Consider the following 25,253-nt stretch of genomic DNA (forward strand, 5'->3'; position numbering starts at 1 on the left):
GATATTGAACATTATATTGATCAATTTTTAGAAAAAAGATCTGAATACAACACATTTCATCTCACATCAACGTAGAAAGGAAAACGTTGCCCTTTTCCATCAATCTGGTGCCCCCATGTGTCTATGGCGAGGAAAGGCAAGACTGTGACGAACTCATTAACTAATTAATGCTTGCCTCAGTTTAAATCAATTGGGCTCAATGACAGGTCCTCATCTGCAATACGGATAAGTAAGAAATTCATTTAGAGAGCTGAGAGAAGGCATGAGGGGGGTCAAAGGTAACTAAAACCATTAAAAAGATTGGAGTGACATTTAGCATTCAACACATGTTTTCTAATGAAGGCAAAAACAAGGTATTAAGATATCAGTCTTTCCAGGCACGCTTCCTTTAAATATGCAGACAAAGCGTTGGAGCCTGGGAAGTTCCTAGAGAATCCAGTTATCAAGAGAGGCTCTAGTAATTACTGTAACCTAGTTTAACCTACGTGGGAGGGAAAAGTGATGGTAAATTCTGTTTCCAAAAAAATCAACATCACTGAACTTTGAAAATAATGATATAGTAAGTATGCACACCAAGGAACTAGGCATTTCTGAACCCTCCGGGCCAAGTTAAATTCCCCTAATTTATCTGAATGACATAAAACAAGAGTTCAAGGGGGGAAAAAGCAAGCCTTCCTTTGGCCACTCTCATGGCATCGTTCACTCACCATGTCATGTATTTCAGCTATTTTTGTTTCTTGAAAACAGGAGGTTCATGGGTTATAATTTCCCCATATTGCCCAGCAGAGAGCCTTGTATATATAGAAAGAGCTCCATAAATAATTATGTAAATTTAAAGCCTTCATACACTGCCACTCAAGCAGAATATTTCTGCCTAAAAAATTCCACTCCAACATTTTGCACCAAAGTAGAAACTAAGGTGCAGGAAAGGAGGGGAACACTTCTCATTTGAGATCCTGCCACCCACTAGCATATGCACTTGTTTATTTCCTGCCAAAACATTCCTCCGCTTTATGTTTTGATACAGTCTTAGAGGAAAACACAAAGTAAACAAAGAAACAAAATGCGAGAGAACAAATGACTCAGTGGAGAGTAGAAATGGGAGGCTGTGTCAATAAAAGAAGGAGATTCTCTAATGATACACAAAACAACCACATATGAGTGGGTAACTTATAGGTCACTGGGGAAGGACCAGAAGAAAGGAAAGATTATCTGCCGTGTGGAGAGGGGTTATATTATGTACGGCATTGTCATCAAGCTAAAAACAGGGGTCCAGTGTGACGGCTCTTCTTAGCTCAGAAAGATGAAAGTCTTGAAGAATTAGACAGACGGTCTTAAAGTTCAGAATGCCTTCATTCGCTTACTATTCATTCAGGAAGGTCTCCTATGTGCCAGGTGCTGATTTAGGTCCTTGGGGTACTGCCCTGAATAAGACAAAGTTCTTGTTTTCATTTCACTGAAGAGACAGCAAACAGGTAAAGAAACTAAGAAGGCCTCTCTGAGAAGATGACATTTGAGTTGAGAGATATGTGAAGACTGCAGAGCTCTGGGACAGACTGAGAGAGGTCAGTCTGAGGGAATGGGAAATGAGAACAAACTTGGTGTATTCTAGGAAGTGAAAGGAGGCTGCTTGGCTACAAGAAGGTAAGGACCAGAAGGAGAGATGAGGCAGAGAGGTGGTCAGATTCTGGTAAGGAATTCTCAGTGCAGTGGGCGGGGCAACTTCCAGATAAACATGGTAGATGTGACATGCGTGTTTATCCATCCTTTCACAAACTCCACTAAAAAACGTGAACGGAATTGAAAAGGTAAAACCCACAGGGCATGCACACCCACACACTCACACAACATGGCAAAGGAAACAAAAACAGATGTGTGATGTCTATAAACTTTGGAATATGAGGAAAGATTTTAAGTGTTACCTCATCCAGCAGAGAGGAAAAGGCTGACAGCTAAGTGCCTGTTGAGGGGTATAATCAGTGGTGTGCTGGTAAATGTTTCACAATAGCTCTTTAAAGAACAGCCCTGAGATATGGCATTTGCCAATTTCCAAGGGGTAAAGACCTCTATGCTATGACCGATTTCAAGCTATCAACATGACGTTACTGAATATGGAACTGGAAAGAGATGTACACAACAGGCTCCAGTATATCACGGGGTATAATACAGAAAACGGATTTACCTCTCAGACGCCCCAAAGGCAGACAATATGGAAACATAGTACCTTGGAGGATAAAGATGAAGCTTGGGGCCAAAAGCAGGATTGGTTTAGCTGCCTATGGAGTGGTCAGGTCTCCAAGCCCTTCCAACCCGGCAAAGCCAGATGACTGCCCCCTCATAACTTGCAGGAAACCAGGAATTTAATTTCTGGAGATTCTGGATGTGGAGGCTGGGGCAGAGCGGAGGGCAGTGGTTAGGCTCAGGACTGAGAACAGGTGTTCACAGAAGAAGGAAGGACAGCATAGGTGTTAAGAGTAGGATCTCTAGACTAAGACTGCCTGGGTTCAAATCCTTGATCTGCCACTAGCTGAGACATCTCGAGAAAGTTACTTTCTCTCTTCGGATCTCAGTTTCCTCATCTATAAAAAGGGCATAATAGTAAAATCAGTACCTCATGGAGTTGTTGTGAGGAGTAACTGGGTTAATATATGTAAAGTGCTTAGAGCCTGGTATGTAGTAAACACTATGTAAATGTTGTTATCATTGTTATGATTAAGGTATGCACAGAGGACCAGGAGAATGACAGCTCCTTTTCCTTTTTCCTACTCAATGTATTCATCTGGATGTACACGGCAAAAGGTGAGAGGACTCATCCCTCAAAAAAAAACCAAACCTTCCAGAGAAAAGGGCAATTTATCCCGACATTAGGGACCCCTCCAACCCACCACCACCTGATACACCTGAGAGAAGCCCTGCCCACACTCTCACGGAGCTTCCACTCAAAGGTGAGTGCTTGACACGGTCAGGTACAGACATTCGTGGGCAACCCCCATCATGAAAAAGAGAGCCAAGGCCAACAAAGAGAAAAAAGGAAACCTGAGGAGTTAGGGACAGATGAGAGGCAGAAAGAATTTTAAAGAAATGTCACCTTGAATGTTCTCCAAAAGGCAACAGGATGTATAGCATCCATAAAACAAGAGAAAAGAAGCTCTCAGACGACAAGAAAATGTTCTTGCATATTAAAAGCATCAAAGAAAAAAGTCAAGGAGATTTCTCAGGAAAAAAAGCCACATAGATACTGAGATGAACACTAGGAGAAGAATGACGAGACAATGATTTGCTTTTAATTGTGCTTATACTGTTCTGATAAAATAAAAATTAATTTTAAAGAGAACGACGGGAATTACTTGGAGGCTTTTTAGGCAAGAGGTTGACATGATTTGGTTGACAGTTCATATGGCCACTCTGACTGCAAAATGGGAACTGGATTGGAAAGGAGCAGGTGAGTAAGTGGGGGACCAGTAAGGAAGTGATTATGATGGTTCAGGAAGATGATGTAGCTCAAAGACAGCAGTGGGATGGAGAGAAGATAGATATGGACTATGTGAAAGGAAGAACAACAAATAGAATGGTTTAGATGAGAAGCATTCAAAAGTCCAAGATGTCATCATGTGCAATGAAAAATGGTGGCTGCTTAATTGTGTTGGATAACATCTCCAACAGCTCACCAATCTAAACCTGCATTTCAAATGAGTGATGGAATTGTTCAGACCACCTTGACCCTGTCCATCTTCACTAGAGCTGGTGAGTAAACACCGATCAGAGTACAAACAGGACTAATACGTGCTTTTGGGGTTTTTTTTGGTTAATATTTAGAAATTAGGCCTCCTTATAAAGCTTAACATAGCTTCAAAAAATCACTGGTTTGATTTAAAAAAAAACAGTAATGACTCTGAGGTAGTTTTTATATGTCCCCAAATTTATTTACAAATATTCTCTTTTTCAAATACTGTCAAATGGTTTTACCATTTAAAAATCCAGAAGACACTTAGTAAAACATTATTTTTTTTCGGGCCATCATCATGTATTCCCTTCACATATGTCAACTTTTCCAAAGGCCCAAGCAAGGTATAGTCTTTCCAAAGTTTCCAGTCTTTTTCAGTTAAATGATATCTTGGCCCTTTTAATAGTCTGTGAACTCTCAAAAAATAAACTGAAGGGCTGGAGAAAGTGCACCAGCACCCAGACTTTAGACTGTAGATCTTGCAGTCTTTCTTTCCCCAACAAGCAATCATTTCTGAGCTATGAAAGTTTCATAGAATAAAATCAAGCAGTAAGTGTTCCTGAAACAAAACAAAATAAAAACAAAAGCAACACACGCGCAAATGACTTGGTGACAGAGGGCATGCATCTGAAGGCCTCATAAACCCAAACTTAATCTTGAGGGTCACCGAAGATTGGGTGCACAGAGCCACGCTAATTGCTAAATTCAAACTATGGCATTTTCTATGTGATTGAAAGGCTGGGTGAAATAACCAGTCAAGGGATTCAAAGCTCAATCCAGTGTGATGACCAAACACCTGGGGAGAAATTACCTTGGTTTTTGAGAGAATGGGGGCAGCTCGATCAAGCAGCATCTCCACCACCTGCTCATGGCCACTCCTCGCTCCACAGTGCAGTGGCGTCAGCCCATCCTATCAAACAAGGCAACATCTTCAGTTACAGTTGATGGGAAATTCTATAAATGAGTGCATTTGGTCAAGAGTCGGCGCGGCATCCAATGTGCTGTGGGCCAGTGAGCCTCAAACGTTTACGCATGTATCTCATAAAACAATTTTATATTTTCAACTAGAGGACAGAATTTTTCATAAGTTTAAGTAGTTGCCAAGTGTGTGATTCCACACAAAACGGACATTTAAAAATATAACTGTCCCACTACCCTTTCGACTATTCAATGGAATCTAAACACTATAAGTAATTTGATATCCACCACTTAAAAAAATACACAAGTCTTTAAAATAGGAATTTGTAACAGAAATTTTACATTGGTCCTTTTTGCTCCTGCGTGTCTATTTCCATTCCACTTCCCCCATATAATTTTATCTTCATGTAATATAATTTTATGCTTGAGTGTTTTTATTGATTATGGTATCATATTTCCCTGCTGCAAAAATACATACATTTACTTTTTAAAAAGGTTTAAAGATTTCCTGAGAACATAAGCCTTTATTTAAGAATCAAAAATAAATCTCCTGATTGACATTATAATTATTCAAACACAATGGATCAAAACAGCAAAAATATATTACACATTTTACGATTATTAAGCAAGAGTAACAATTTATTAAAAATTCCTCTCTGCATGAGATGTATTTTTTTCACAACTAGTTCATGGATCTGCTAATGAGTATTATTTATTGCTAAGTGAGACAGGGTTCAGCATCAATACTTCCCTCATTTTTGTTTTTATAAATGCTAGTGCTAAGACATCTTGCCTGCATAAATAAGTAGCTGGACTTTTGTTTTGGCAGTGCCGCTAATTCTCTAAACGCCTGAATTACATGCCAAAAGTCACTTAATAAACTTTCATCAAAGATGGCTTCCCATGATCCATCATAAGACATAAGGACCATCAGGTCCTTCCTTTTTGTTGGCAGCAATAGGACTTCTAAGCATTTGATATGCAGAGGATTGCGTATCTAATCACCAGACTCATGAGTTCCTAATAGGACACCAGTATTTTCAACTCTTCCCTTTTCCCCCTCTCCGTCTCCCCTTCCCCTCAGAGGTTTTGCTCCCTGGGGCCTTGTGGCTCAGTTAGACTCAGGCCTTTCCTTCGGACTAGCTGACTAGCGAGAAGGGCTACTGTATTAAAACATAGGTGGGATAGCAGAATTAACAGGGAGATGAAGAAGTGGAAATTTATTCACTTAAAACTACCTAAGTGGCTCCAAATCGTATGGAGAAGTGTTCACACACCCTGGCTTATGTGTTCCCCAACTTGAAGATTCCTGCTGTTGACACTTAACACCTACCCTAAGGATGGTCACATCTTACAATACATCAAAAGTTGATTTAATGTATTCAAATCACCTTCTAGATTGTGTGAGCAGATCTTGAAAGTAAGCCTAATTATCCTAATATATAATCAATAAGGTACAATCTTATTTCTAAACTACTAGCTAAATCTCAGTAGAATTAAAATTCCTTGAAAAATGAGATATGAATTGCAAATATGACATGAGCTGGTTTGTATATTTTGAGCGTGTTTAAATATTCTACCTTTTATGCTGATTTAAAACATTTGCTCTTCTAAAGCAAAGTTAAGCAATATAACTGTCTTTCAAGTGGAAACAGCATTTTCTTAATAAAATAGAATAAAATAAAATCTGAGAATAAATGAAAAGTATACCCTGAAGGCCAAATGTCTTCCCAGTAATGTAAAACCTGAAAATATCTGAAGGAGAAATAATACAATCATCGCATCTACCTTGCAACACACAAAAAATGTCACATTCTCCGAATGTGATTGCCTTTTATGAACTAAAAGGTCAACTTTAATTCTCTCATTTTCGCATAAGTAGACTCTATGATATAAGGGGTGACAATATGTATAGGCATTTTCAAACTATGGTCACAGACATAAAATTATTTATCTTTGAAAACTCATTCATCTTTGAAAATGATCTTCCCCCAAGCAAAATCCTACACACTGAATAACAAAGTGCTTGGCTATCTAAGAGTAAAATCTATCTCAACTCCTTAATCCTTTGAAGTACATTGTTCCTTACAGACATATATTTTTGCTGACTTCATCTTTTTAAAAAAGTTTTCATTATGAAAAACTTCAAACATATTTCAGACTAAAGTAGACTGTACAGTGTAATGAACGTCTAGGTACCTGGTGGACAGCATCAATAAATGTCACCTTAGGATCCACCTTGATTCATCTATATCCTGACCTCTTCTCCTTTCTTATATTGTTTTGAAGCAAATCCACAATATTCGATCACTGTATTCTCACAACTACCCTTATACGGAAGGTACAATCTTCTTTTTGTAAATGAAGACTCTGAGGCCCAAAGAGGTGAAATGACTCATCCAGGGTTCCATGGGCTGAACTCAGAATGAGGCCACTGCTGACTGCAGGGCAAATAAGGCATATCTTGGGAGGAGTTATTAAGACAAAGCCCCTCTGCTCAAACTTTTAGCCACTCAGCGCCTTCTTCTCCCTACATTCTGCAGCTGCTACCTCTGATCTCTGGTGTTTATTTATTAAAAACTTATAGAATCTGGAGACTCAGCCAGGAAAGGTGACTTTTTTCCTGCAGTGTCAGAGCTGTGAAGGGCTTTCCATTCTAGCCACTCCTCCTTTCATCACCTCATTTCAATGATACAGTCCGCGAGTTCCCCAAGAAAGGCCTCATCATCCTTGCTCAACTGCAAAGAACTCCCTGAAGCATAGCTCTTTCAATTGGAGTTTTACTTGCAGTGTTTTAAACACTGATTGCAAATGGCTGACTCCTTTGGATCTTCTGCAAATTTGCTTTGAAACTTTTCAAAGGTGCGTGGCTCTTCAAATAGCCAGAAGCCTGGCAGGAGAGAGCCCTTCCAGCAGGAAGCTCTACGAGATGTCACGACTATCTGGTGGCACAGACAGTGCCAGCCTGGCTGCTGGGACAGTCACAGGTCAGTGGAAAACTAGTGCCTAGAGTTAATGTAAGATCTTTAATTAGCACCACAGTTTCTACAGTCACGAAGACCGACACAACCAGCTAAACCACAGGGAGCTGGAAGAGGATCCGCCATGTAGTGATTCACAGTTCAGTTAAAAAAAAAAAAAAAGCAGGCATTGACATTACTTAATACCAATTTTGTGGGTGGGGGGGAAGTAAACATTTAAATTTCGAACTAATTTCTTTGGCTTTGAAATAGGTGTGGCTTACCATTCATGTTCCTGATGGACTGTTCTGATCATGATACCCCTGTGTTCAACAAGATCTTTCATAACTGTCATCATTCCTCAGTCAAGTTTGAATTCCTCAGGTTAGCATTCAAAGCCTTCCAGTCAGTCGCTGCTACACTTGACTCTCCCCTAATTCCCTTCTCTTCTACCTCAGTTAAACTCTTCGCAGTTCTTGGAGAAAGCCTCTCATATTCTACTTTCTCTGCTTTGCACACACTACTTCATGTACCTTGAAGTTCCCTTTCTACTTTTGCCAAGATCCAAATCCTTATCGTTTAAAGTACAGTTTTTCTTTGAAGACTTTCCCAAAGCTAGACATAACCATTCTACCATCAGGATTCCCCTCATATTTTATCTGAACCTCTTTGGGGGAACCTAAGACTTTTTACTTGGTATTTTAGTCTTTGTGAGCTTGAATTATCACTCCAATGAGTCTGTTTCTGACGACAAAGTTACTAGCTTAAAAGGGATACTTGAATCTCACAGATACGGTAACTCAGTATCATGTTGGTGAAAGTTGCTTACTAAAAATGACTGAGTGAATGAATGAATGAGTGGGCGAATGAATGGGTTTTGGGGCTAGTCTTCTAAAAACGTTTTCTAGTTAGTTGCTTAATAATTCCTTTCCTTCTTATCCTTTATGTTTAAGACTAGACTGATTTTGTGTGTCAGAAGTGCTATTATAATACCTTATTGTCCCAGAAAAATAAAATGTTCAATAGATAAGTGACTTATAAATTGGAATTACACTGAAGAATATGCCTCAGTCTTCTTAGCATTAAGAATAAGAAAGTAAGGCAATAAAAAAAGAACGACATAATGCCATTTGCAGCAACATGCGTGGAACTCGAGACTATCATTCTAAGTGAAGTAAGTCAGAAAGAGAAAGACAAATACCTTATGATATCACTTATATGTGGAATCTAAAATACAATACAAAGGAACTTATCTACGAGATAGAAAGAGACTCACAGACATAGAGAACAGACTTGTGGTTGCCAAGGGCGAGGAGGGGTGGGGGAGGGATGGAGTGGGGGTTTGAGATTAGCAGCTGCAAACTATCATATATAGAATGAATAAACAACAAAGCCCTACTGTATAGCACAGGGAACAATATTCAATATCCTGTGATAAACCATAATGGAAAAGAATGTGAAAAAGAATATATATATAGAATATATATATTATATATAAACTGAATCACTTGGCTGTAGAGCAGAAATTAACACAACACTGAAATCAACTATACTTCAATAAAAAAAGAATACGAAAGTAAGAGAAATATAAGAATACTTGCTCTAAGATTTTTTCCTCTTTGTAATTCAGAACATTGTAAGCTTAAAAAAGCTATTGTGGATATTGTTGTTTTGCAACAGTAGTGAACTGGTTTACATAGCAGAGAACTCCTTTCCTTAAAATTAGAGGAATGCTTTTTCCAATACAAAATAAGGATTCTTACCTGCTCCCAATTCCTGGAAATTTACAATTAATGTACAGTGTCACTTTGAATGGGTCCTAGGCTAAAAAGCAGTTCTTCAACCATATAGGACAGTATATAGCTTTGACCTCCAGTTGAAAAATGCTTGACAAAGGCAATTCTTGAGGCTCTAGGGAGGCTGCCTCAAGAAAGGCAGCATATGCAGTTGGACAGGAGAGAAGGAGAGAGGATGTGGAGTTGCCATAGTAACATTATGGGAAGGAAATGAAACTGCATGGGGTTAGTGATTTTTTTTTTTTTCCAATTCCCCTGATTTCTAAAGCGCTAACATAATGAACAAGTATTCCCTTGGGCAGAATTCTGAAGCAACACAAACTGGTGAGTCTAGATCTCATATTTCATTTCAGTGACAGTAATCTTATTAGTGAGGTGGGGAACTGCACTGTATTGGCTGGAAAAAAGGCTCTTTTGCACAAAGAGCAAAATCCTGCACACTCGAAGGTCAAAAAGATTTTCTTTCGAGCCTGGTTTTTCTGAAAAGCATGGAGCGGGACATTAAACCATCATACTTAGGAATAATGAACCCAGAATATGTCCTTAACAGGTTGAATTTGCCCGAAGCCAATACTGAAATGACACAAATTCATGACTTGGGAAATACTTTCAGAAAGAAACATAGTTTATTTTGATTACTATCCTCTAGATTTCTTTCTATTCTTCCTTTTAAGCCAAAAACATACTCAATAGAAGGAAAAGGAAATCAAGCAGAGAGAACTCTGTGGATATATACTTTTTTCTATGTCATGGATATAAAACAGGATGTGATATTTAACTGAAGATTGAAAACAATGAAAGAGAAGGCAGGTAGTGCTCACAAGACGACAGTTATAATGATAGCCAGAGATCAATTAAAAGGCACCAATTACATTCAATAGCAAAGCTATTCTCATGTCTGCATTTTTCTCTAAAAATTCTGACTGTGTCCCCATTTTGTGCATGTTCGGTAATTGTAGATTTGGCCTGAGAGAAAGTGAAATAACATTTTGAAACCTCTCTGCTGTCACAGGCACTTTGTATTTGTGATCTTAGTGAATTTTTATAACAACTCATGAGAAAGGCATCAGAAGTTCCATTTATAGATGAGACAGCTGCTCCACAGGATTAACGTAACTACCCAAGGTCACAGGCAAGTTAATGGTTCGCATTAGAACTGACACTCAGGGTTGCCTCTGTCAGAAGGACTGGATTTCTTCTACTCTACCAAGCAATCTCCTTTTAAGATCAAGAATTCATTTCAGCCGTTTATACATAGGAGAAAAAAAAATCTCTTTCTAATGCTCTTCCTTGCTGTCATGCCATACATTCTACATGTTTTGAGTTAAACTAAAATAAGGTAAAATCCTTCTGTTGTTCTTTCTCCTTGGAAAACTAGAGCTTTCTCTCTGAGCCTAGAACACATCTGTATACTATTTGTTGTGTATTTCTCCAGTCTGCTCTTTGTGTTTTTTTTTTTTTTTTGCTGTATGCGGGCCTCTACACTGTTGTGGCCTCTCCCGTTGCGGAGCACGGGCTCCGGACGCGCAGGCTCAGCAGCCATGGCTCATGGGCCCAGCCGCTCCGCAGCATGTGGGATCCTCCCGGACCGGGGCACGAACTCATGTCCTCTGCATCGGCAGGCAGACTCTCAACCACTGTGCCACCAGGGAAGCCCCCTCTTTGTGTTTTTTGATCCTTCTTTCTTATCTTCTTTTGGGTTAACTGAGTATTATTTAGTATTCTAGTGATTGATTCATCATATATATCATTGACTATCTCTTCCTTTGGCTTTTTAACTAAACTCTTTTTGCTTTTCTTTCCTTTTTTTCTCTAGTGGTGGTTCTAGAGATTAAAATATGTATCCTTGGACTTCCCTGGTGGCACAGTGGTTAAGAATCTGCCTGCCAATACAGGGGACCCGGGTTCGAGCCCTGGTCTGGGAAGATCCCACATGCCGCGGAGCAACTAAGCCCGTGTGCCACAACTACTGAGCCTGCACTCTAGAGCCTGCGAGCCACAACTACTGAGCCCGCGTGCCACAACTACTGAAGCCCGTGCACCTACAGCCCGTGCTCCCCAACAAGAGAAGCTACCACCATGAGAAGCCCGCACACTGCGGCAAAGAGTAGCCCCCGCTCGCCGCAACTAGAGAAAGCCCACGAGCAGCAAAGAAGATCCAACGCAGCCAAAAATAAATAAATAAATAAATAAATAAATTTATATTAAAAAAAATGTATCCTTAACTTATCACAGTCTAAATAATATTATTAGTTATATAGTTACAGTATTTATATATTATGTATTGAACCAATATTATTCTCATGCATGAGAATTCTGCAATAATTCCATTTACATTAGTAGTTTCATCTTTTGTGCTATAAAGATATATTTAACTTTTACATGGATTATAAACCTCATAACAGCTATTACTTAAACAATCAACTTTTTAAAAATTTAAGAAAAGAATTCTTAATCTGTTTATGACTTCTAACTCATCTCTACTTTATTTAGATCCACATTTCCACCTAGTATCATTTCCCTTCAGAACGAAGAACTTCCTTTAGTATTTCTTTTAGTATGGGTTTGATGGTAACAAGTTATCTCAGCTTTTGTTTACCTGAAACTGTCTTTATTTTATTTTTATTATGGAAATATACTTGTACTGGATATAAATTCTAGGTTAACAGATATTTTTTATTCAGCACCTTAAAGATATTTCACTGTCTTCTGACCCCCAGTGTTTCTGATAAGGAGTCAGATAACATCCTCATCATTGTTTTTCCATTTATAATGCATCTTTTCCTCTGGCTGCTTAAAAAATTTCCTATTTTTGACATCCAGCAGTTTCAGTATGATGTGCCTCTGTGTGGTTTTCTTTGGATTTACCCTCCTTGGTTTGCTAAGTTTCCTGGGTTTGCAGTTTATGATTTAATTTGGAGATATATATATATATATATATATATTTTTTTTTTTTTTCCTACCCCATTCTCTTTTTCCTCTACCTCTTAGATTCTATTGTATGTATTTAGTTGGCTTGCTATTATTCCACAGATTGTTGATATGGTGTTAATTTGATGTTTAATCTTTTTGCTTTCTCTTCTTCAGTTTGGATGATTTTTATGACTTGCCTTCAAATTCACCAACTCTTTCTTTCTTTATACTCAATCAGCTGTTTATCTCATCCGATGACTTAAAAAAATTCAGATATTGTGTTTTTCTATTGTAGGATTTCTATCTGATTCTTCTTAAATTTTTTTAAAGGTTTCCTTATTTCTCCCGAAATTCTTCTTCTCTTCACCCATTATATCTTTTTCCTTCAGATTATTTAACATGTTTAATGTACAATAATTTTTTTTTTTTTTTTTTGCGGTACGCGGGCCTCTCCCATTGCAGAGCACAGGCTCCGGACGCGCAGGCTCAGCGGCCATGGCTCACAGGCCCAGCCGCTCTGTGGCATGTGGGATCTTCCCAGACTGGAGCACGAACCCATGTCCCCTGCAGCGGCAGGCGGACTCTCAACCACTGTACCACCAGGGAAGCCCTATAATAATTTTAAAATTATATACTGGGTATTGTGAATTGTATGTTATAGCAACTCTGGAACTTGTGGTGACTTGCATTTTGGCTTTCAACAATAGGTCTATTTCAGTTTTGTCCTTATTCCCAGAGTGATTCCTTTAGTCCTGGGCCAAAGATGTTTAGCAAGCCTCTCTGATATGGTAATTCTGTCTCCTGTGTAGCAGGTAGCTGCTGAAGTTTCTCTGAAGGTTTCAATCTTTTAGCTGTTACTTTCCTCTGACCACCTTGGAGTTTTACCCAGCACATGCATAGTTCAGGGGTCAACCAAGGATTGTGGAGAGTTACATGTTGATTCCTCTCCTTTGTGGTTTCCTTCTTTCAGGGATTTCCCCACTAAATGTCCAGCCACTCTTATAGCCCCAAACTTGATCCTCTGCCCTCAAGACAATAAAACTGACTTTCTCCATGAGCTGTCATAGTACGCTGTACTGACTAGTGAGGGCTGCCATGTAAATACAGATCTCCTCCTGTGTTATTTAGTTCTTTCAAAAGTTGAATTCACTCCAATTTATTCCTGCTGTCGATGCTTTTCAATGTCTCCAAACATGTTTCTTTTATTTTTATTATTTTTTTATAAATTTATTTATTTGTTTTTGTCTGCGTTGGGTCTTCGTTGCTGAGTGCGGGCTTTCTCTAGTTGTGGCAAGCGGGGGCTACTCTTTGTTCTGATGTGTGGGCTTCTCATTGTGGTGGCTTCTCTTGTTGCGGAGCACAGGCTCTAGGTGCGTGGGCTTCAGTAGTTGTGGCGCACAGGCTTAGTTGCTCTGCGGCATGTGGGATCTTCCCAGACCAGGGCTCAAACCTGTGTCCCCTGCATTGGCAGGTGGATTCTTAACCACTGCGCCACCAGGGAAGCCCTCCAAACATGTTTCTTAAAAATATTTTTCCAGGGACTTCCCTGGTGGCGCAGTGGTTAAGAATCTGCCTGTCAATCTACAGATTCAATACAATACCTGTCAAACTACCAATGGCATTTTTCACAGAACTAGAACAAAAAATTTCACAATTTGTATGGAAACACAAAAGACCCCGAGTAGCCAAAGCAATCTTGAGAAACAAAAACGGAGCTGGAGGAATCAGGCTCCCGGACTTCAGACTATACTACAAAGCTACAGGAATCAAGAGAGTATGGTACTGGCACAAAAACAGAAATATAGATCAATGGAACAGGATAGAGAGCCCAGAGATAAACCCACGCACATATGGTCACTTTATTTTTGATAACGGAGGCAAACATATACAATGGAGAAAAGACAGCCTCTTCCATAAGTGGTGCTGGGAAAACTGGACAGCTACATGTAAAAGAATGAAATTAGAACACTCCCTAACACCATACACAAAAATAAACTCAAAATGGATTAAAGACCTAAATGTAAGGCCAGACACTATAAAACTCTTAGAGGAATACATAGGCAGAACACTCTATGACATAAATCACAGCAAGATCCTTTTTGACCCACCTCCTAGAGAAATGGAAATAGAAACAAAAATAAACAAATGGGACCTAATGAAACTTCAAAGCTTTTACACAGTAAAGGAAACCATAAACAAGACAAAAACACAACCCTCAGAATGGGAGAAAATATTTGCAAACGAAGCAACTGACAAAGGATTAATCTCCAAAGTTTATAAGCAGCTCATGCAGCTCAATATCAAAAAAAACAAACAACCCAATCCAAAAATGCACAGAAGACCTAAATAGACATTTCTCCAAAGAAGATATACAGATTGCCAACAAACACATGAAAGGATGCTCAACATCACTAATCATTAGAGAAATGCAAATCAAAACTACAGTGAGGTATCACCTCACACCAGTCAGAATGGCCAGCATCAAAAAATCTACAAACAATAAATGCTGGAGAGGGTGTGGAGAAAAGGAAACCCTCTTGCACTGTTGGTGGGAATGTAAATTGATACAGCCACTATGGAGAACAGGATGGAGGTTCCTTAAAAAACTAAAAATAGAACTACCACATGACCTAGCAATCCCATTACTGGGCCTATACCCTGAGAAAACCATAATTCAAAAAGAGTCATGTACCACAATGTTCACTGCAGCTCTATTTACAATAGCCAGGACATAGAAGCAACCTAAGTGTCCATCGACAGATGAATGGATAAAGAAGATGTGGCACATCTATACAATGGAATATTACTCAGCCATAAAAAGAAATGAAATAGAGTTATTTGTAGTGAGGTGGATGGATCTAGAGTCTGTCACACAGAGTGAAGTAAGTCACAAAGAGAAAAACAAATACCGTATGCTAACACATATATATGGAATCTAAAAAAAAAAAAACAAAAGGTTAAGAAGAACCTAGGGGCAGGACAGGAATAAAGACGCAGATGTAGAGAATGGACTTGAGGACACAGGGAGGGGGAAGTGTAAGCTGGGACAAAGTGAGAGAGTGGCATGGACATATATACACTACCAAATGTAAAATAGATAGCTAGTGGGAATCATCTGCATAACACAGGGAGACCAGCTCGGTGCTTTGTGACCACCTAGAGGGGTGGGATAGAGAGGATGGAAGGGAGATGCAAGAGGGAGGACATATGGGGGTATATGTATATGTATAGCTGATTCACTTTGTTATAAAGCAGAAACTAACACATCATTGTAAAGCAATTATACTTCAATAAAGATGTTATTAAAAAAAAAAAACGAACCTGCCTGCCAATGCAGGGGATGCGGGTTCGATCCCTGGTCCAGGAAGATCCCACATGCCTCGGAGCAACTAAGCCCATGTGCTACAACTACTCAGCCTTGCTCTAGAGCCCGTGAGCCACAACTACTGAGCCCACACGCCGCAACTACTGAAGCCCACACACCTAGAGCCCATGCTCTGCAACAAGAGAAGCCACCGCAATGAGAAGCCCGTGCACCGCAATGAAGAGTAGCCCCTGCTCGCCACAACTGGAAAGCCCATGCACAGCAACAAAAGCCCAATGCAGCCAAAAATTAAAATAAATAAATAAATATTTTTCCAGAGTTTATGATTTTTATCAGCATGAGGCTCAGTTGAATACAAACTACTCTATCATTATTTAAAGTCAGAACTTTGCATTTGAGAAAAAACATGAATATGTGGCTTCTACACACTATACCATCAGAGTTTGTTTTTGTTTTGATCATACACTACTTTAGGAATATTCCTTCTATATAGATGAGAAAATTCTTGAATTTTCAGTAAACAGAAACTGAATAACTGATTATAAAATATAATTTTAAATATGTAAAGTTGCTTTTTATAAAGTTCTTAGAAGATGTTACATGGGGAAAAAAACAATTCAAATTAAGATTCCCAATTTTAAAAAACCCCAATCATGACATTTATTGTATCTCTCCATTAAGGAAGGAAGGTAACTGGAAGACATTTATAGTGGATAACTGTAGAGTGCTTGTGTGCCTAATAGATATAGAGTTATTTAAAAGAAATAGGATGTGAACATTACCAACATACATCCAGGGAAAACAGGAGAAATAGTAGATTACTTTCTGAGCACCAGCACTTGGAACCATATAGCAGTTAACTAAAATAATAACTGTCCTGGGCTTCCCTGGTGGCTCAGTGGTTAAGAATCCGCCTGCAGAGGACATGGGTTGGAGCCCTGGCCCGGGAAGATCCCACATGCTGCAGAGCAACTAAGCCCGTGTGCCACAACTGCTGAGCCTGTGCTCTAGAGCCTGTGAGCCACAACTACTGAGCCCATGTGCCTCAACTACTGAAGCCCGCATGCCTAGAGCCCGTGCTCCACAACAGGGGAAGCCACCACAATGAGAAGCCCTCGCACCACAACGAAGAGTGGCTCCCGCTCGCCGCAACTAGAGAAAGCCCGCGCGCAGCAACGAAGACCCAATGCAGCCAAAAATAAATAAATTAAATAAATTTATAAAAAAATATAAAATAAAATAATAACTGTCCTGAGGCTGCTTTGTAGATTCTTCAAGAGAGCCAGGCTTCAGTGGCACACGGAAGTTACCCAATTCTTTCAGGTCTCTAATTTGGTAAGGCAAATGAGGGTTCCAACATGGTGTAAAATCATTAGGAAAGAGAGAAAGGGAAGAAAAAAGATGCCTCTGTCATGTTCTCAGAACTCTTTGCAACTCTCAAAAACATTCTTTCCTTCGAAGAGATTTTCATGTTTGGAAGCTAAGAGAATTTCATGATTACTTGTTCGTTCTTTATTTTTTTATTAAGACTTTATTTTTCTTAGAGCAATTTAAGTTTTACAGCACAATTTGGGGGAGGGTGCCCTTGTCTTTGTGAATCCAAATAAATACTTTCAATTAACTTTTAATATTTATGATATAAAAATTAAAAATGAATATATTTTTGAATGACATAAAGAAATATTTTCAAATTAGTCTTGACTAATGTAGAAACCCAGAGTCTTCTGCATTATTTCAAATGTTCTTGTCAACATGTCTATGTTAGAACTCAAGGAGCAAGTATTGTATTAGAATTTTCTCTTTGACAGGGATTATTTTATGACTATGAGATATTTAATATTTTCTTTAAGGATTTATTTTTAACCAAGGCAATCACACTCTGCAAATACAATAAAAGCAAAACTCGATACCAATATTTATTTTTCCTTCATATTTAACCTGAGAAATATAACCAGTTGCACTTCTGGGAAAAGATAAGCTAAAACTACAGGACATCTAAGTGACTCCTGACACCTTCCCAGAATAGTAAGAATTTAACAACTGACAGATTTGGGATACTCTGAAAACACTTTATCTACCTATGCACACATACCTTTATTCTTATAAAACCATTGGATGCCATTAACTTCAGGGAGCAAAATTACATTACCGCAGGACCAATATAAAGTCAAATAAAGTAAGACCTTTTGGCAAATGTAACATTAAGAAGTGTGTCTTATTTATATACTCAGCAAATATGTATTAAACATCTAGTATGTGCCAGGAGGTGTGCTAAGTGCTAGAGATATTAAGATGGACGTGTGCTGCTACGTGTCAGGGTGTAGCTTTGGATGTAATATTGTAGTAATGGGATTATATGGGGATGTGGGCAGCGGCACCTTGCTAGAAAGGCTGGAAGTTGGAAGAGGAATGGTTAGAGCAGCATTCTAGGAATCAGAGTAGTATTATTAGGAACTCTACCTGGAACTCCTGAATGTTCTCTGAAGCACTAAATAAAAGCACAGCTGCCTTTATTATTGGACGGAGAAGAGTCAGTGAAAGGAGATGGAGAACTCAGAAGTTGTCACAAAGTCTTAACCTGGTTCTAATTTAGGGTCCATACTGTGCCTCTGATTTGGCTGTGAATTGATGCAAATAATCAATAAAGGAGAATAAAAATGACAAGAGACCACCCATTGCAAAGTATCTTCCTTCAAAAAGGATACAAATACACATGCTAGCTTTGCAGAGAGAGAGTTAAATTGGAAGAAATAGCGGTTACCGTAAGTAGTCATTCTTATCAAAGCATTTCTATAAAGAAACAAATTAGGATGCTGCATATAGACCAGATTGAAGCATTTGCCTTGACGTGTGTATATATCTTGGCACATTTGCCACCACTATTGCCTCATAAATTATGTTGTTATGGTGAAAATATGAAAGCTCTGCTCTCACAGCAACGTTCGAGTGTACAATACAGTATCATTAAGGGTACAATACAGTAGTGTTAACTACAGTCACCATGATGTACCTTAGATCCTTGAACTTATTCATCTTATAACTGATATTCTGTATGGTCTGACCAACGTTTCCCTATTTCCCCCATCTCTCAGCCCCTGGCGACCATTCCATTCTCTGTTCTATGAGTTCCATGGTTTCAGATTCCACATCTAAGTGATATCACATAGTAGTTGTCCTTCTCTGTCTGACTTATTTCACTCAGCATAACGCTCTTGAGGCCCATCCATGTGGTTGCAAATGGCAGGATTTCCTTTTATTTTTATGGTTGAGTAACATTCCATATATACTGACCACTGATGTCATGGTTGGATACTTAGGTTGTTTCCATGTCTTGGCAATTGTGAATAATGTTGCAATGAACACGGGAGTGCAGGTATCTCTTCAAGATAGTGATTTCATTTCCTTTGGATATATACCCCAAAGTGGGATTGCTGACCTTTATTGAAATGTTCCAAAATACCTTTTGGAAATGCAAATGCTATATTGAAGCTTTATCAGTTAATCAATAAAGCTCGAGTGGGTTTTTTTCCCCATAAAACCAGTGGGTGTTTTAATAATTTAAAAAACCCCTCCAATTCCTATATTTCAGGGGCACCACCTTCTTTGTCTAGTCTCCTCCCCTGCTGACTCCCAATAACTTCCCAGATTTGAGGGTGGTGTCATCAATCTAATTTATTGATTAAGTCATCAGTGATTCTCTCTCTTCTTCTGGGACTCTCATGATGGATAGATTGTTTTCACTTAATAGTGTCCTGTAAGTCCGGCAGGTTTTCTTCATTCCTTTTTAAAAAAAATATTTATTTATTTATTTCGGCTGCGCCAGGTCTTAGTTGTGGCATGCGGGATCTTCATTGCAGCATGTGGGATCTTTAGTTGTGGCATGCAGACTCTTCAGTTGTAGCATGCAAACTCTTAGTTGTGGCATGCAGGGCCTAGTTCTCCAAACAGGGTTCGAACCCAGGCCCCCTGCATCGGGAGTGCGGAGTCTTACCCACTGGCCCACCAGGGAAGTCCCTTCTTCATTCCTTTTTATTCCTTTTTCTTTTGTTATTCTGATTGGATAGGTTCAGATGTTCTTTCTTCTACTCGGTCCAGTCTGCTGTTGAAGCTCTCTACTGGATTCTTCATTTCAGTCACTGTAATCTCTAGCTCCAAAATTTCTGTTTGGTTGTTTTTTTATGTTTTCTATCTCTGTATCGAACTTCTCATTTTGTTCTTGTATTTTTCCCGATTTTGTTAAACTGTTTACCTGTGTTTTCTTGCAGCTCTCTGAGCATCTTAAGAACAGTTATTTTGAATCCTTTGTTAGGCAATCCTTATATCTCCATTTCTCCATTTCTCTCGGTTGCTGAAAGCTTACTGTGTTCCTTTGGCGGTGTCATGTTCCCCTGATCCTTCATGATCCTTGCAGCCTTGCACAGATGCTGTGCATTTAAAGAAGCAGTCACCTCTTCCAGACTTCATGGGTTGACTTTGGTATGGAAAGACCTTCACCTGCAGGTGGGAGCATGCTCTGACCTTGGGTCTACTGGTGCAGGGTGCCAAATGCAGGATTGGGCGGTGGGGGTGATGTCTCATCCGCTCAGGCCACTGGGGTCCACAGCATTGACCATAGTGACTGCAAGGGCTGTTGGAGACCTCAGTAGCACCACAGGTCCAGTGGCTTGGGATTTGGGCAGGCACTGGTGGAGGCTGGAATTGGTGGTGTGTACAGACTCGGTTGCAGGGGCCAGCTGCAGGTGCCTATGTAGTGCCAAGTGCTCGTTTAAGACACACACATAGAGATGGGGGCGAGCACCAGCTGCGAGGGCCTGGGCTAACTGCAGGCCCACTGGCAGCCGTGGGGGCCCTTGGCTGTCAGCATTCATTACTGTGGCTGCAAGATCACACCATGGGTGCACTGCAGTGGAGGCTGGTATCGGGAGTCAGGCTGGAGGCATGCAGGTACACAGCTGGAGGGGCCCACTGTAGGTGAGCCTGGTGGTGCAGGCCAGTAACAGGAGATAGGGCCAGGTCTGGTCCAGAAGAGCCACGGGGGCCCTGGCTATTGGTGTGCACTCCTGTGGCTTCAGGGTCTCCCCAGGGGAGTGCATGGCAGCGGAGGCATGAGGGTCTGGTCGGGAGCATGCAGGTGCACAGCTGGGGGGTTAGCTGCACACGTGCTGAGTGGTGGAGGCCAGTGACCAGAGCCAGAGCCAAGTTCAGGTCCACGAGCAGCTGCGAGGGCCTTGGTAGTTGGCCTGCCCTTCCGTGGCTGCAGGGTCTTGCCACGGGTGTGCTCACAGCCGTAGAAGCCTGTGATGAGGGTCAGGCCGGCAGTGTGCAAGGGCACAGCTGGAGGGGCCCACCCCAAGCACATGCACAGAAGTGAGGGTCACCCACGGGGGTCCAGGCTGGCGTCTTGTACTTGTGCGACTGCAGAGGCCTGGGCTGGCTGCTGGTGGGGATGCTGGGCCCCAGTGGGGCAGTGGGAGGTAAAGAGCAGGGAGGGGCCCAGGTGGCTGGTGTCTGCGAATGTGAGTGTCTGTGGGGCAAAAACCAGTGACATCTGCAGGGGCTCTGTGGCCGCTGTGCTGGCCATCAGTTACTTTGGTGGCAAAAGGTGCTGGGGTCTGCGGAGCACGTCACAGGGAACCACAGTCATTTCTGCTACGGGGCTGATGCTGGGAGCCCTTGCTCTTTTTCCTTGTTTCTCCCCATCTCTATTCATCTCAGCTTTGCCAGTCTCTGGGTGGGGTGAAACCCAAGTGGGTCCTTTGCTCAGTGCCCCAAAAGGCTGGGGAAGCTGGCGGTTCACCCCACTGTCCCTTTCTTGGTGAGGGGAACTCCTTTTAACTGGGGAGGCTCACTCTTGGCCCTGAGCAGTGCTGGCCTGGGGAATAGGATGACGCAGGCAAAATGAAGCCCTTCTTCCTTCCCTTTCTGTGCAGTATTCTCAGGTTTTTTGCTCCACTGTGTTGCTGGAGTTTCTTAAGTGGACTCCTGAGGTCTCTTTGATCGTGGATCACTGTCTAATTGTTGATCTTCCTGGGTGATGGGGGCTGAGGTCTCCTACTTCGCCATCTTGGTCACATCACCCCAACATACACCACCATCCTGACTTTCACTATAACTAATTATTCTTAAAGTGACAGCATGCAGTGCCCCAGCAGCTGGGAGAGCTTGGGAAATCATTGGGAACAACCCACTAACCGTACTGAGATGGAAACTAAGACTCAGGAGGCTCAACTTTCCTCAGTTCATGATCTCACTTGCTAGTCACACTTAAGACTAGAGATCAGGCACTAGGGTAAAAAGAAAATTCACTCTCATCCTGCTTTTCCAGCTGGTCAGATCCCACTTAAATTACTCTGACCACAATTCAAATTTATTTCGCTGATTGAAAGGGCACTAAGAAGCATCTGCTTTTAAACTGAATCCTTTATTAGGTCGGTAAGGCGTGCAAGGGGACAGAGCAAGCCAACAAGGTCCCTTCGAGTGTGCTGGCCCCTCAGGTGAAACCCAGATTCGTTTTCCTGTCCCTAAACCCAAGGGGATTGGTGTGCAGCAGGTCAGATTGTTGATGCAACAAGGTAGCTACAAAAGTAGGAAGTACCTGGCAGGAGGTAGATGGGTAGATAACACTATTTATTTTCTAAAGAGCTACTGGATTGAGTCATTAGAACCTGTATTTATAAAATAATTTGCTTTCCATTTTGAGGCTTGTTCCCAGGGCTTTCTGACACTTTATGGCTCTCTCCCTTTCACCCACAAACCCAGTCACTACTCAGCAAGAGAGCAGGGAAGCTCTGATGGGGAGAACATAAAATAGCTGACATATGTGGGGTATGTACTATGCTTTCTTCCATAGGGTCTGCCAGGAATTCAGTCTGTGTCCGAGTGACACCCCCCACCCCGTGCAGGACAACAATAGAAGAATGACAGGCTTTTCTGTTCTCGGTTTTCTAAGGCTCCTTCACATCCACATGGCACTCATATAACACAGAAGAAAAGTAACGCCACGTTGAAACCGAATGGATGGTAAAAAGAAGTCTACATCTTGTTTAACATAAGACAGCCTTTCAGAACAGGGAGGCAAAAGGGCATAGAAACTAAGTGTAACTGAATTCGCCTACGTCCAGTATTCCGTAGGTCTGATGCTTTGACCCAGAAGTGCTTGTATGTTTTCACCCTGGTCCTCCCCTGTGACACCATGTGCCCCTTTAAGATGGGACCTGAATCTCCTATATGCTGTCCTCCTCCCGCTGTACCAAATACAGCAAGTAAGTGATAAACGATGCAAAATGACTGACAGGCAATTTTGCTGTGCTGGTGATTGATGATTGTATCAAAAGAGGGAGAAATAAGGTCATTTCTAATCCACACACTCAGTTAAACCCCAGCTGGATATCCAGGTACAGCCCCCCAAGCTTCTCTGTTTGCCTTGGCTCGAGTACCCCTCTTTGCTCGTCACAAAAATTCTCCCTATTCACAAGTGACCCGTTAGCTCTGTTGGTAACCAAGTGGCATAAGCAACGATTCTCTAACTTTTATTGTTACAACTACTTTAAGCAGCCTGTACTCAGTGGAAGACCCCTGCCATTTAAAACAACAGTTCTAGCATACCGGCGATGGTTTCTTAGCAAATAATACCAAGACAATGCAATGAGACCTCTCTTCAATTTACTTCCCCGGTCAGACAGTCTTGCAGGGGGTCAACCTTCAACTTCCTTCATTCCTCCTCTCCAGGAAGCTTGTTTCTTTTACGCTACATACATGTTTTTCAGGTTTAATAGTTACCAAGAAAAAGAAGTCCGGGTCTCCTGCTAAATACTCATGGCTGGGCTGTCTTTGGGTCACAGCACACAGCAGACAAATTACCCATCGGCTTCACGAGGGTAGGGGAAGCGTCTTGCTGTCTTGCTCTGTTAATCAGCTATGTCTGGCCCACAGTGGGCACTCAATAATCATTTACTGATTGAGGGAATACATGCAGGGAATAATAAAGTAGTGAATCCAGGAGCTACGGGAATCAAGTTCAGGTGACTAGGCCGGTTTTAGAAACATGGAGATCAGGATTCTTGGAAAGAGGAACCAGAGGATTGTGGGAGATACAATTACAGGACAGGGAAAACTCTCCGAAACCCTTAGAGAAGAGGATGTTTAGGAGACCACATTTTGCTCTTACATGAAATGCTGAAAAAGAAAATCCCTGGTTAGAAGTTTAATGTTAATTGGAGCTCTGAGTTACACAGGCACACCTCATTTTATTGTTCTTCGCTTTATTGCTCTTTGCAGATACTGCTTTTTTTTTTTTTACAAATTGAAGATCGGTGGCAACCCTGCATCAGGCAAGACTATTGGCACCATTTTCCCAACAGCCTTTGCTCACTTTGTGTCTCTGTGTCACATTTTGGTAATTCTCGCAATATTTCAAACTTTTTCATTATTGTTTTATTTGTTATGGTGATCTCTGGTCAGTGAGTTTTACGTTACTATTGCAAAAAGATTATGACTTGCTAAAGGCTCAGATAATGGTTAGCATTTTTAAGCAGTGAAGTATTTTTTAAATTTAAAGTATGTACATTTAAAAGAGGTAATGCTATTGCACACTTAATGGACTATAGTATAAACATAACTTTTATATATACTGGGAAACAAAAGAATTCCTGTGACTCACATACTTTCAATATTCGCTTTCTTGCAGGAGTCTAGAACTGAACCTGCAATATATCTGAGGTGTGCCTCTACTAGTAATGGCTGAGGTTATTTCTGGTCTACTTTACGCCAACACAGTTTACAAACAATAGCTTGATCACGGCAACAACGGCCATTGATTGTATTTTCAGATAGAGAAATTACATGCAGAAGGTTATATCGCCGACCTAAGTCAACCAGCTAAGCTCACCATCCGGGATTCCCACTTGATTCTAAGTTTCACTTCTTTCCCCTCCCCACACAGTGCATCACACAGAACAAGCAACATGTCAAACACCAGGCTAGACTGATCTGTGTTTAAAAAAAATTTTTTTTAAATTGTGGTAAAAAAAAACACACTGTAAAATTTACTTTCTTAACCACTTTTAAGTGTACAGTTTAGTGGTGTTAACTGTATTCACACTGTTGTGTAACATCTCTAGAACTTTCATCTTGCAATATTACACTCTAGTCCATTAAACAACAACTCCTCATTTCCCTGTCGCCCAAGCCTCAGGCAACCACCATTCTACTTCTGTTTCTATGATTGTCTACTCGATACCTCATGTAAGTGGGATCATACAGTATTTGTTCTTTCGTGTCTGGCTTCTGTCACTTAGCTTAATGTCCTCAAGACTCATTCATGTTGCAGAATGTGACAGGATTTTCTTATGAGGCTGAATGATATTCCACTGTACGTACACGGCACATTTTCTTTATCCATTTATCTGTCGATGGATAGGTGGGTTGCTTCCACCTCTTGGCTATTGGGAATAATGCTTCAATGAACCTGGTTGTGCAAATATGGCTTCAAGATACTGCTTTCAATTCTTTGGGGGTATATACCCCAAAGTAGAATTGCTGGATCATATAGTAGCTCTATTTTTACTTTTTTGAGGAACCTCCTTACTGTTTTCTATAGTGGCTGCACAATTTTACAT

The 25,253-nt window shown here is 40.7% G+C and overlaps 1 protein-coding gene across 1 annotated transcript in view; it reads right to left on the reverse strand.

Moving 5' to 3' along the window:
• The window catches only part of ANK3 (ankyrin 3), a 329,557-nt gene that overhangs the window by 157,138 nt on the left and 147,166 nt on the right, over window positions 1-25,253 (reverse strand). The window contains 1 exon segment of the mRNA XM_060126942.1: window positions 4,536-4,634. Within this exon segment, the coding sequence (XP_059982925.1) occupies window positions 4,536-4,634 (99 nt within the window).

Source organism: Lagenorhynchus albirostris, chromosome 16, assembly GCF_949774975.1.
Source record: "Lagenorhynchus albirostris chromosome 16, mLagAlb1.1, whole genome shotgun sequence".
NCBI lineage: Eukaryota > Metazoa > Chordata > Mammalia > Artiodactyla > Delphinidae > Lagenorhynchus > Lagenorhynchus albirostris.